This window comes from Dermacentor variabilis, unplaced genomic scaffold, assembly GCF_050947875.1.
Source record: "Dermacentor variabilis isolate Ectoservices unplaced genomic scaffold, ASM5094787v1 scaffold_19, whole genome shotgun sequence".
NCBI classification, from domain to species: domain Eukaryota; kingdom Metazoa; phylum Arthropoda; class Arachnida; order Ixodida; family Ixodidae; genus Dermacentor; species Dermacentor variabilis.
In genome coordinates this window covers 395,958-408,256 of record NW_027460357.1, presented here as the reverse complement: position 1 = coordinate 408,256, position 12,299 = coordinate 395,958, and the positions used below count along the sequence as shown (strand labels likewise).

At 49.5% G+C, this 12,299-nt stretch overlaps 1 protein-coding gene across 2 annotated transcripts in view; it reads right to left on the bottom strand.

Moving 5' to 3' along the window:
- LanB2 (laminin subunit gamma-1) overlaps window positions 1–12,299 on the bottom strand; it is a 255,938-nt gene that overhangs the window by 151,698 nt on the left and 91,941 nt on the right. For both annotated transcript variants that reach the window (XM_075678403.1, XM_075678402.1), the window contains exon 2: window positions 3,390–3,691. In XM_075678403.1, coding sequence (XP_075534518.1) covers window positions 3,390–3,691 — 302 coding nt within the window. The remainder of the gene's footprint in view (window positions 1–3,389; window positions 3,692–12,299) is intronic.

Sequence of the window (12,299 nt, the reverse complement as noted above, 5' to 3'; positions counted from 1 at the left end):
ACACGTGTTTGTGAGCCCTCCTCCAAAAGGGCGGGTCATCTACGCGTTGACGTCGAACGGTGACGTCGAACGATGACTGGACGAACGTTTCCGTCCACTGGGAATCAAGGGGAGACCAAGTGCTTATAAGCAGCGTTTGCGGCAGCTAGAGCGTGCTCGTCGTCGGGAGCTGAGTGCTCGTTGTCATGCTCGAAATGTACCCGTGAGCTGTGTGCTCGTAAGCTGTTTGCTGTATGTTAGTCTTGCGGGCTCCATATGGGAGTCACGCTAGACTGTCGATGTATGTCTTGTCTAAGATGTAAATAATGTAAATAAATACTGTTCACCAAGGTCCTCCCTACAACTACGACCGCTCCAATCCTAATAACTGAATGGCAGCGGTGAGATCGGCCTACGACTCGCGAGACAGCAACGGCAGCTGACGGACGTTGGCACATAGTGACCGACCGGTATCCTGATCAAGTTGGAGGCGACTTGGGATTGACCACCTTTTCCAACTGACTGGATACGGCGGGAAAGGACTGGTGATATGGCGCTGCTTCAGTGGGTAAGCATTTGGTTTTGGATCTAAATAACGTAAATAAATCCTGTTCACCAAGGTCCTCCCTACAACTACGACCGCTCCAATCGTAATACCATGCCCCATTTCTTTTTCTTGATTTCAACTAAGATGTCATTAACTCGCGTTTGTTCCCTCACCCAATCTGTTCTTTTCTTACCCCTTAACGTTACACCCATCATTCTTCTTTCCATAGCTCGTTGGGTCGTCCTCAATTTAAGTAGAACCCTTTTCGTAAGCCTCCAGGTTTCTGCCCCGTACGTGAGTACTGGTAAGACACAGCTGTTATATACTTTTCCTTTGAGGGATAATGGCAACCTGCTGTTCATGATCTGAGAATGCCTGCCAAACGCACCCCAGCCCATTATTATCCTTCTGATTATTTCCGTTTCATTATCCGGATCCGCGGTCACTACCTGCCCTAAGTAGAAGTATTCACTTACCACTTCCAGTGCCTCGCTACCTATCGTAAATTCCTGTTCTCTTCCGAGACTGTTAAACATTACTTTAGTTTTCTGCAGATTAATTTTAGACCCACTCCTCTGCTTTGTCTCTCCAGGTCAGTGAGCATGCATTGCAATTGGTCCCCTGAGTTACTAAGAAAGGCAATATCATCAGGGAATCGCAAGTTACTAAGGTATTCTCCATTGACTCTTATCCCCAATTCTTACCAATCCAGGTCTCTGAGTACCTGCTGTAAACACGCTGTGAATAGCATTGGAGAGATCGTATCTCCCTGCCTGACGCCTTTCTTAATTGGGATTTTGTTGCTTTCTTTATGGAGGACTACAGTGGCTGTGGAGTCGCTATATACATCTTTCAGTATTCGGAACAGATGCCATAGCTATACTAGCATGTTGATTTCTGTATCACCTCGAGATTTCTGGTGTCAACGGAATAGAAGAACTGCCATTGCCTTTTTCGCGAGGATTAGAATGTGGTACCCCAGGTTGAAAAAGTACTTGGGTCCATCGGGCAATAAGCCATGGAACCGGCACTGCGCAAGCTCCTTTCAGCGCATTGTTTGGCAACTTCTCAGCATTATATTAGTGCTATCACGCTCCTTCAAGTCGAGATTCGGTCTGGAAAATACAGCGACTATAGATAGGGATCATGCCATTCGATTGAGCTAAGATAAGAGAAAACGATATCCCGCCCCCTGGTGCATTCATTCGTAGTCAGCAAAACGTTCAGCTCCAGAATGACGGCAAATTCTGCGCGAAGAGGGAAGTTCTGACTTCGCACAGCACCGTCATGCGTTCCTGCTGTTTAGAAGTCCGCTATTTCCGTGGCCAACGCGCTTAATCCACATTGAACGCCGAGCACCCCCATGTTGCGCCATGCAGAATACACAACATGAAGAGACTGAAATGCAGGAAACGACGAGCACGGGTGTTGCAGTGCGCATTTATACGCACGATAAAGAGCAACACTAGGTTTGTTTAGATTTGCGAAATACTTTTTTCATGGCTCGATTTGCCTTTATATGACGAAAGAAGTTTTGGTTAATATCGGATAGAATGGAACGGGGGGAGCGGGGGGGGGGGCAAAGTATCTGTCATTGAAATTTGCGCCTGAACAGCAGCAGCGCCGGTAGGATAGTATATAACGTTATGAGTTTGAATACATTTTCGCATGTTTGGGTAGTTTTTTCTCTTTTTCTCTCACAAAAGCTTCTCAAACTCACTACCTTGCATTCATTGTTCCTTAATCACGCATACAATTCTTGTTTAACCTTCCGCGGTGGCTTAGCGGCTATGGCATTGCGCTGCTAAGCACGAGGTCGCGGCATCAAATCTTGATCGCGGCACCCGCATTTCAATGCGGAGCGAAATGTAAAAACGTCCGTATCCCGTGCAGTGGGAGCACGTTAAAGAAAAAAAAAATTAAATTATGGGGTTTTACGTGCCAAAACCACTTCCTGATTATGAGGCACGCCGTAGTGGAGGACTCCGGAAATTTCGACCCCCTGGGGTTCTTTAACGTGCACCTAAATCTAAGTACACAGGTGTTTTCGCATTTCGCCTCCATCGAAATGCGGCCGCCGTGGCCGGGATTCGATCCCGCGACCTCGTGCTCAGCAGCCCAACACCATAGCCACTGAGCAACCACGGCGGGTCGTTAAAGAACCCCTGGCGGTCAAAATTAATCCGCAGTCCCCCACTACGGCATGCGTCATAATCAAATTGTGGTTTTCGTACGTAAACACCATAATTCAATTCAATTATTCTTTATCGAGAAGCTGTCAGCTTGTCCCCCCGAGCAGACGCCCCATGTCTAAATCTCGTGACAATAATCTCAAGCAAATCAATATCGTGAAGCAGTGGCGTGAGGAGTGTACACCTGCCTTCCCCGTTCTTTCCCATTGTCTCGGCCCGCAAGCGACGTGCCTGTCTTCTTCCAAATATGGCCCACATTTTTCCATTTTATTGGCACAACTCCAGCATTTTCTTTTTTCTCCTTTTTTTCTTGCTTCGCGGCACATTTCCAGAGGCGGTCGCGCGCGCTCTGCGTTTCGCGGGGAATCCCCGAGTTGTTCCCGCTGTGGGCTGTTGCTGTGGCGCGGGCACCCTACCTCTGACGTCGTCGATCGCCCGCGTCTGGAGTGGCTCCTATACAGAAAAGAACGCGCGGACTTATTATGGTTATTTTCTTTCCACCTTTCAGCCGTTATCGCGGCGTACATCGTATAGGTTTAACACTTTTGCAAGACACTATTTCCACTGCGTGATCTACGCTCCGCGAGTGTCTAGAATGGCCAAATATGTTGAGCGTGGAGCAGGTGCAGGCCCCAAACATCGCGATGCTCAAACACAGCGAGCCGACGCACCTGCAGCAGCTTGCTGTCCTGGAAGTGGAAGGCCGAGGGCCGGCCCTCGAGCGTCGAGAAGGCCACGTTGCCTCCCGACAGCGGGGAGAGGTCGCTGTACTCGCCCGTGCACAGCGCCCGGGTCTCGTCGTCACGCGTCGCGTACGTGCTCGACTGCAGGCCGTACGTGTCGTTGCAGGTCGAGCTGTAGTACTGGTACGGCACCCATGGCGAGTCCGGCCGCGTCCGCTTGTAGATGGCGAAGCTCTCCGGTCGCATCGAGTGGAACTTTAACCGGATGTACACGATGGCGAAGGCGCGTCCTGAGGGGAAAGAAAGGTCCGGACACTGAGGCAGCGTAATGGACACTCGACCGCGCATCTCAAGAGTTTTGGAAGGTTTGTCCGGCTTTTACTCAGTTTATTAGCTAGTCTTATTAAACATCGTTCGAGCGCACAATTGAACACGGACGAGAAGAGAAAGACAACACGAACGCCGGCATTTCTCTTCTCGTCCGTGTTCGATTGTGCGCTGGAACGATGTTTCATAATGCTAATCACAACCAACTAGCCCAGCTGTCCATACTTAGTATTAGCTAGTCGTCATCAAAGCTTGCGGAAAGTGTTACAGAGAGGCGGGGTATCATATTAGAATACAAAATATGGCAGAACACGGTAAAAAATTTATGGGATCCACGTTCCGAGAAAAATTTCAATATCCACGAAGTTTTAGCTGGCAACACAACAGTATGTTGGTCGCATACACTGGTACACGTCGAAGATTGGAAATCCGGGCTGCGTGCCGGTGGGCCTAGGAAATTTTCCGCTTTTCCCTCCGGTTTCACAGTCCGTAATCATTGGACCACGCCTGCACGTAACGGACAGAACACGACAGCAAACAATGGCAGAAACGCCAAGGAATGAATACATGCTCGTGCATGCTGAAAGTAAAACGTATACGAGCACTCACAGTGAGTAAAACAAACGGCCAGAAATATACGGCAAGATAAGCACGACAGAAAGCTGAGCTAGTTGGTAAGGATTCATTATGCAAAAAAGAGGCGTGCAGACAGGACACAAGAGAACTGGACGGCGTTCGTGTTGTCCACTTCTCTGCTTTTGTGTCCTGTCTGCACGCCATTAACACGCAAGGACGTGTTAATGGAATGGCATTTATAGATATCGTCATTAAGAGCGGAAACCTTGAGCATCTGTGATATTGACTACGCTACAGGTTGCCGAATATCGGCGTGATTTCATTACGATAGCACGGACACTGCGGGCGAATTTCTGTGGGCGTCGACGCGACGTTTCGCGCGGCTGTAGGTGCGAGGATGAGTCGAGAAGGCTTCGCGCAGCCGCGCTGTGCGCCCATTTCTCGCGACGCAGGCCAGAAGGCAGGGTCTCCGCTTCTACTCCGGCCGCTCATGCTGTGGCCGCGCGCATCCTTTCTAGGTACGGTGGGTTCGAAGGCTAGCCGACTCGGAAACCTGATAGCTTCGTGTACGCTGTCTTCTCGCGCGCTTAGTTCGCGCTGCCAGGGGAATTCGCTCGCTTTTCCTCCTCATCACGCCAGACTTCTGACAGCGAGTGTCCGTGTTCACCGAGTGAGATGTGTTCGTGCTTACCTGGGCGCGCTTGACACCGTGCCTGTTAATTTAGTTAGGAAGCGAATGTATACTGCAGTTTATACAGCTGGTAAAACTACTAACATTACTGCATAAAAGTGTCTCGTAATTTGTTATCACAATCAATGCCTTTTGCGCGAAACTGCGACTTAGAAGAAATTAGTAAAAATAAGTCACTGTTTTGTGAAAGGGAACACCGACACTACCTGGATGGTTAACTGGAGATGAAATATAAGTAACCATTAGGAAACGTTATGCCGTGATGACATCAACTCTTCGTTTTTGTGTGGTATTTGTGAGCTTTTCTACAAAGCTTTTTTTTTCGGAATATATATTTGTCAATGACATGACGACCGCTTTAGCTAATGTCATGTTCGCTATCACAACATGCCCATTTCATAATGAAGTTCGTACGTTAAAAGTTTCCAGACGAACAGGCGCCTACGGATCCTCGTACCGAAGACACTAGTGGTGTGTGAACAGTGATTTCTGAAACCGAGTAGAATACGAATCGAATAGTGCCGGAAGCGAATCGAATCGAATAGTTTTCGAATAGTTCTGAATAATCTAAAGCCGTTATGACAATATAAAACGATGTTTACATCCTAGCATTCCTAAAGTTAGCAAGTTTCTATCATTACACAGTACGTTACGAACCGTTGTTTATTAAAAGCACAAGCAGAGCATCAGGAGCAAAAAAAAAAGTTTCTTCGCCTGCACAGAACGCCTCAGAGAGTGCGAATGATCGCTGTATAGCCTGTGAAGTACGGCTACCTACGTACCCGCCGTGGTTGCTTAGTGTCTATGGTATTGGGCTGCTAAGCACGTGGTCTCGGGGTCGAATCCCGGCCAGGGCGGCCGCATTTCGATGGGGGCGAAATGCAAAACCCTACGGTCCCCCTGGTTAACTTCTCGTTAGCAATTCTAGATGTGGGAAGAGGTTAGGTTAGATTTAGGTGCACGTTAAGGAACCCCAGGTCGCCCAAACTTCCGGAGTTCCCCACTACGGCGTGCCTCGTAATCAGAAAGTAGTTTTGGCACGTAAAACCCCGTAATATTTTCAATGGATACCTACCTGACGTAGTCTGCTGCACTACGCAAGTTCTTATATTTTATGTCTGCACTATGCTCGCGGGGGTGAAAATTTACAGTACTTTTTCTCCAATTTTATTTTCTATTGGGCGCAGTTGACGTTTTGAAATATTCGAAAAGTATTCTAAAAGAATACTTGCGTTTAGGAATAGTGAATATTCGTTTCGTTATTCGAAAGTTCCGAAAGTTCGCACTCCCCTAGAAGATACATTTTGCAAGGACGGCAGTGCAAAGAAAGAAACCTTTTACGAAACAAAAGCTTTGTCAATTCGGCGCTTGGGGCTCACGGAGCCGTTACAAGGCTCGCCTCTCATAGTACGCGTCAAGTATGTGGCACTTACGCGTACTATGTAATGTAATACAATATGTAATGTAATATATGTGTAATACAATATGTAAGTAACTCGATAGCTGAACCGTCATTACTTCTACTGAAGCTAGCTTTTCCTGAGCTCTGTGACCGTCTTTGAGTGGCGAACGCTGTGGGTGCGCGCATCACTTTTTTCTATTTTCCTTTTCTGACCGCTACCCCCTCCCCCAGCGAACGGTAGCAAACCAACCTAATTAACCTTTCTGCCTTTTTTCCCTTTCGCTGTGCCCCATCTTTACTGCAAAGAAAAACAGTCAGACTTACGTGTGTCAATTCCACATAAGTTGTTTTCTGCGGTGAGGGAGGTTTATATTCAAGAACAACAAAAAGAAGAAAACAACAAAAAGCATCGAATACACAGTGGCAAGGCCATCTTGCCTCTACTAACAAAAGTTTTTTTAAGAACGATAATAAATAAATAAATAACACACAAGCTCCTCTAGCCCGCAGGAAGTTAACACCCATTTATATTTACAAATTTACTGATGACGTGAAGCCGAGCTACTCGGCTTGCCTGCGACCGACTACCAAGTCGGTGGCTTCACTGCACAGTAGAATTGGCTGCACCTCAAGCAGTGCGCTTCTGCGGTGAAACATCCGCTTTCAAACAAAATTCTGCAAGTTGCACTCTCCTTTCAATCTTAAGCGATTCTAGCGACCTCAAAAACATGACGCCTTTCTGAGGCCAAGTTTTGCAGACAATAGATGCCTTGAAGAGACATCCACACATATTCCATGACGACCACGTGTTTCCATCGTGTGCTCCCCCTCGTCGACTTCACCATGGCAAAAGAGAAGTAAGCTCGGGATGATCGGGATTCTGATTTACGTTGCACATACAATGCCCGTAGACCTCTTCGTATGAGCGTGCTGCTGTCGCAATAATATTGCGGCAAGGATGCGCACACTCGATGCACTTACGGTACATATTTGACTGTTCGCGTGAGTGCGCGGTCTTGCACTGAAACAATTCAGTACTCATCGGAGCCCAAAGAGATCATTCTGAGCCGAGGATGACATCTCTCGCCTTAGAGCGTTCCAAGTGCACCAACTTTACCATGTAACTAGATATACTAGAGACATTTCCTTTGTCCTCCCAATGTCAGAGCAAGTGAAAGAGCGGCTGAGTAAAAGCAATCCATCCAGCGAGTGAGCGGTGTTGCGACTTTGATGAGGTGGTCCCGTAGCGCTCGTCACCCGTTTCGTGACAAAGCGTTGGTAGCGAAGACTCCGAGTCAGGCGTCGGCGAGAATAACAAAAGGGACTTTATACACTATATACAGATCATTATACAGGACAAGATCGGATCGGCACGGGGGCCGAGAGCTAACAGCAAACGCGACTGTTCCCGCACGGCGTCGTCCAGCGAGACTCTAACGCGTGACACATGCACTTTGTTGCATGTTTGGGCATGTCGCTGTCGCTCGTCGATGCTCCTGCACAGGACGCCGCTGCCTGGCGGCGCAGCATCTTGACTTGTCAAGGGAGTGCTGGGCGCTGTGCCTTTCGGCGCAGCCCCGGGTTTGTCCTAAGGGCGTTCGAAGGATAATTTCTGCATCTTGTAGATTCGGAATCCGGGCTGGTTGTACTGGCACAACAGCGGCCAGAGAATACTGCCGCAATTACGTTGCGGCTACACCGAGAAAGGTTTGCAAAAAAAGAAAGCAAGAAGCACAGCACGATTTATGGCAGCTCTTCTCTCATTGGCTTCATTACATAATACGGAAGCAAGGGTGTTTTAATCCGATAACTGATTCACCGATCCTGCTTGACGTTCTAAAACAGCGCAGGGGCTCTGAGAGACTCTGCATTTATTCTGACTACCTATTTAACGCCAGCGTCTCTGCAAACAGCAGTTATGAGCCAGGAAGTGGGGGCCAATCGTGTACGTTCGCTATATCGCCAGGCTTTGGCACGCCACAACACGAAGTAAAATAGATGTCCGACCTGGACCATCGGTTTTCAAGTTGAGCCGGCTAACCACCACGCCGCAGGTTGCACTCTCCCCCCCGCCCCATCCTTTTTTCTGCATTGCTTGGAAATATTGCCACAAACTTGCATTTGGCACTGATAAATGCTTGTGGTTCTATGTCGGGCGCAACTCGTGCTTCACGGGCCTGTGTTGCGCCGCATCAGAACCGTCGCTCGTCCGTGTCTCTTCAGCGAGTGATTCGCCGGTTGCTCTGCTCTAAAGCTCACACCTGCCTGCTCTTATGCCCCCCCCCCCAAAAAAAAAAGAAAGCGGCGGTAAGGTCATCGAAAGTATAATGACGGGATATATACTTGAGCACTAGTTCTGTTAATTACTAAAGGGAAAATGAGACATCCATCGAATCGTAGCAATTGCTACAAAGGAAACCCAAACGGGTTCCTCGAAAGAAAAATTCTCTCCACCTTGCGGGTTCCCGCAGAACTGTTAATCTGAAAGGCGGAAGTAAACGATTATTATAATTATATCTTGGAGTAGCATGACCTCTCCAGCATACCATTAAAGCTCAGATATATATATACCACAACCCGCTGCCCCGGTGACTACCGTGGTGTGCCCCGGCCCGTAGCGTCAACGCGACCCACTCATCTTCAGCAGTACCGAAGATCATGACGTAGAAGACTGGCCCGCCGACTACGACCGGGTGAGCATCCACAACCACTGGGACAAAAAAAAAAAAAACTAAATTACGTATCGTTTTATTTCAGCGGTGTCGCCAGCGTGTGGCACCGCAACCATGAACGTGATCTCACGACGTGGACAGCCTTCAAAACTAACGTGACGGAGGTATTCGGGCGCCCCGCCGTTCGCAAGCTTCGCGCCGAGCAACGTTTGCGCAGTCGTGCGCAACAGTGCGGGGAGACATATACAAGTTATATAGAAGATGTTGTCGACCTGTGCAACCGCGTTGACGTCACAATGGCTGATGCCGAGAAGACCCGCCATATATTAAAAATCATTGAAGACGACGCCTTCCATATGCTGTTGGCGAAAAATTCGGCGACAGCCTCGTCAGTCTCTCCAACTCGTCAGTCTCGTCAGTCTCTGCCAAAGCTTCGACGAACTCCGCAAACAACGCATAGTCACCCGCCGCCAATCTCCTCCTCAGGCGACTTCAATGTCGAACTTGGCTGTTTCCTCGGATAACACGTCGCTACTGCTACAGATCAAGGAGTTCGTCCGTGAAGAGGTGGCTCGTCAGCTTTCTCTGATCCCCCTTACACACGGCCAGTCGAATTCTCCGTTGGCGCCCGCTCTCCAGTCTGTCATCAAGGAGCCGGTAGCCGACCACATTTCACCTTCTCTCCAGCAGACGCCGGTTGTCGCTCCCCTGACGTACGCCGACGTCGCTTCGAGGCCTGCACCACAGACCTACGGTCCCCTTCGCCCGAATTCGCGCCCGCCCGTATCCGCTCCAGTCCGGCCACTGGTGCAGTATGCACGACCTCAAGATCATTGGCGTACGGAAGACAATCGCCCGATTTGTTTTTATTGTGGCCGTGCTGGACACGTAGAACGTCACTGTCTCCTCCTTACACCGAACGTCCCCATGTGCGTCCATATGCGCCACGTTTCCAACAACGCCGCAACTATTCGGACACCTTTGAATCTCCTCCTGTTGTCGACACCGCATTCTCCGCCGCTCACCTTCTCCTCACCGCCGCTCGCTTTCCCCCATGCACCGGCGTCGGAGTCCTTTGCGCCAGGAAAACTAGATATCGCAGTTCCGGAGGCGAGAACTGCGTTACCAGCGAAATGTATAAGGCCTCACACTTCCCCGAAGAACGTTATTGAAGTCGCAGTAGAAGGAACATTGACGCTAGCACTTGTCGACACCGGCGCTGCACTTTCAGCGATATATGGCCGTATTTGCCGCAAGATAGGAAAAGTGACGCCGCCGCTTTCTGGACTGTCTCTTCGAACTGCCAACGCGTAGCACGTCGAGCCATCCGGCGCCTGCTCGTGTCGTAATTCAGGAGGTCCTCTATATCATAGAATTAATCGTGTTGCCATCATGTTCACACGACGTCATATTAGGTTGGGACTTTCTCTCCACACATCATGCGATCATTGACTGCGCCCCCGCCGAAATCGAGCTGTTTCAGTTTTCGACCGATATTATCACTGACCATAAGGGCCATTGTCGCAAAATCTCTGTTTCAGAAGACACCGTCATACCTGCCCGGTCTTCCAATCTTGTCAGTATCTATTACGACTATGTAGATGACGGCACAGTACTCTTCGCTCCGTCTGTTCGCCGCTGTTCACCACCACTGCCGTTCGCCGTCCTCGAGTTCAAAGCTGGCGCCTCTCAAACCCATCGGCTGAATCAATCACTTTACGCGGCCGTGAAAGCCTTGGCAGGGCAGAGCCACTGACCTCATCTTCAATATTTGACACGATGGAGGACTCCACTTATATTGCTGCTCTCGAGGCATCGCGTCCTCAGTCACAGCCGCGTTCTTTTACGCCAGCTATCGCCAGTGACCTTACGACAACGCAGCGCGGCGAACTTCTTCGCTTGCTCCAAGGCTTCTCTTCCTCTTTTGACTGCCAAGCAACATGACTCGGCCGCACTACGGCTGTTTCGCACACTATCGACACAGGGAGCCATGCACCGATTCGACAGCGTCCCTACCGAGTATCGGCGACTGAAAGGACGCGTTATCAATGACCAGGTGAGCGATATGCCCAATCGCGGTGTCATCCAGCCTTCTAGTAGTCCTTGGGCATCACCAGTCGTCCTAGTTAAAAAAAAAGACGGCACCATACGATTTTGCGTCGATTATCGAAGGCCAGGGTTGGCGGGATCGGAGAATCCTGCCGCTTTCTTTGAGAAGTGACTCGAAGTTCCGGGAACGGATACGGTCACTTGCTCCGATGTTGACGGATGGTGAGTCATTGGCTTCCATGGTGGAGAAGCGCGATGTTGATATGCTACATATCGAATGTAGCGGCGATGACAAAGCTAAGGCCCGCTCCCTTGGGAGCCCTAAAAAGGGCTACGCTCGAAAGCGCGGTCGTGGGAGGCTGGCGGGCATGGAGAGCAAGGAGACGTCATGCTCAATCAGAGCCAGAACAAAAGATCAATCGGACTTAACAAGATTACCCGAAAGGATGTATACCCGTTGCCACGTATTGACGACGCACTTGAGTGTTTGCAAGGAGCGGAGTTTTTTTCCTCCCTAGGTCTCCGCACTGGCTACTGGCCCATGGCTGACGCTGACTGTTCGAAAACCGCGTTTGTAACACCAGACGGCTTGTATGAATTCACTGTAATGCCGTTCGGTCTGTGCAATGCGCCCGCCACCTTCGAACGCATGATTGACGGCATCCTCGACCTCGACGACGTTGTCTTTTCCCCTGATTTTCCGACCCATCTTCAGCGTTTGCATCAAGTTTTGACCTGTCTCATGACCTGTCTTTTGGCCGCTCATGTCCTCACAAGTGTTTGTCCAGTTTTCTGGCGCAAGTGGATCGCCTGAAACAGGCCGGTTTCCCGCAGCATATCATCACAGCTGTGGCCGAAGGTCTCCTTAAGATCGCAAAACGCGGGCGACAAGATGAGCAGTTTACTTCACCGCAAAAATGCGCGAGTGAAGCAGAAACTCGCAATCATACCGTACATCCAGGATATCTCGCACAGACTGAAGAAGATTGGCAATACCGCAAATGTAAGCGTCATCTTTTCAGCGCCAATCACGCTGTCCAACTTGTGCAAGGCCAGCTGCTGTGGTTCTGAGAAGCCAGTTGCCGGACCAATCACAAGGAATGCTACGTCCATTGTGAGAACAATATCGTGTATGAACTGCCCCTGTCGTGCGGCAAAAAAAAAAAAAAAACATCGGCCAA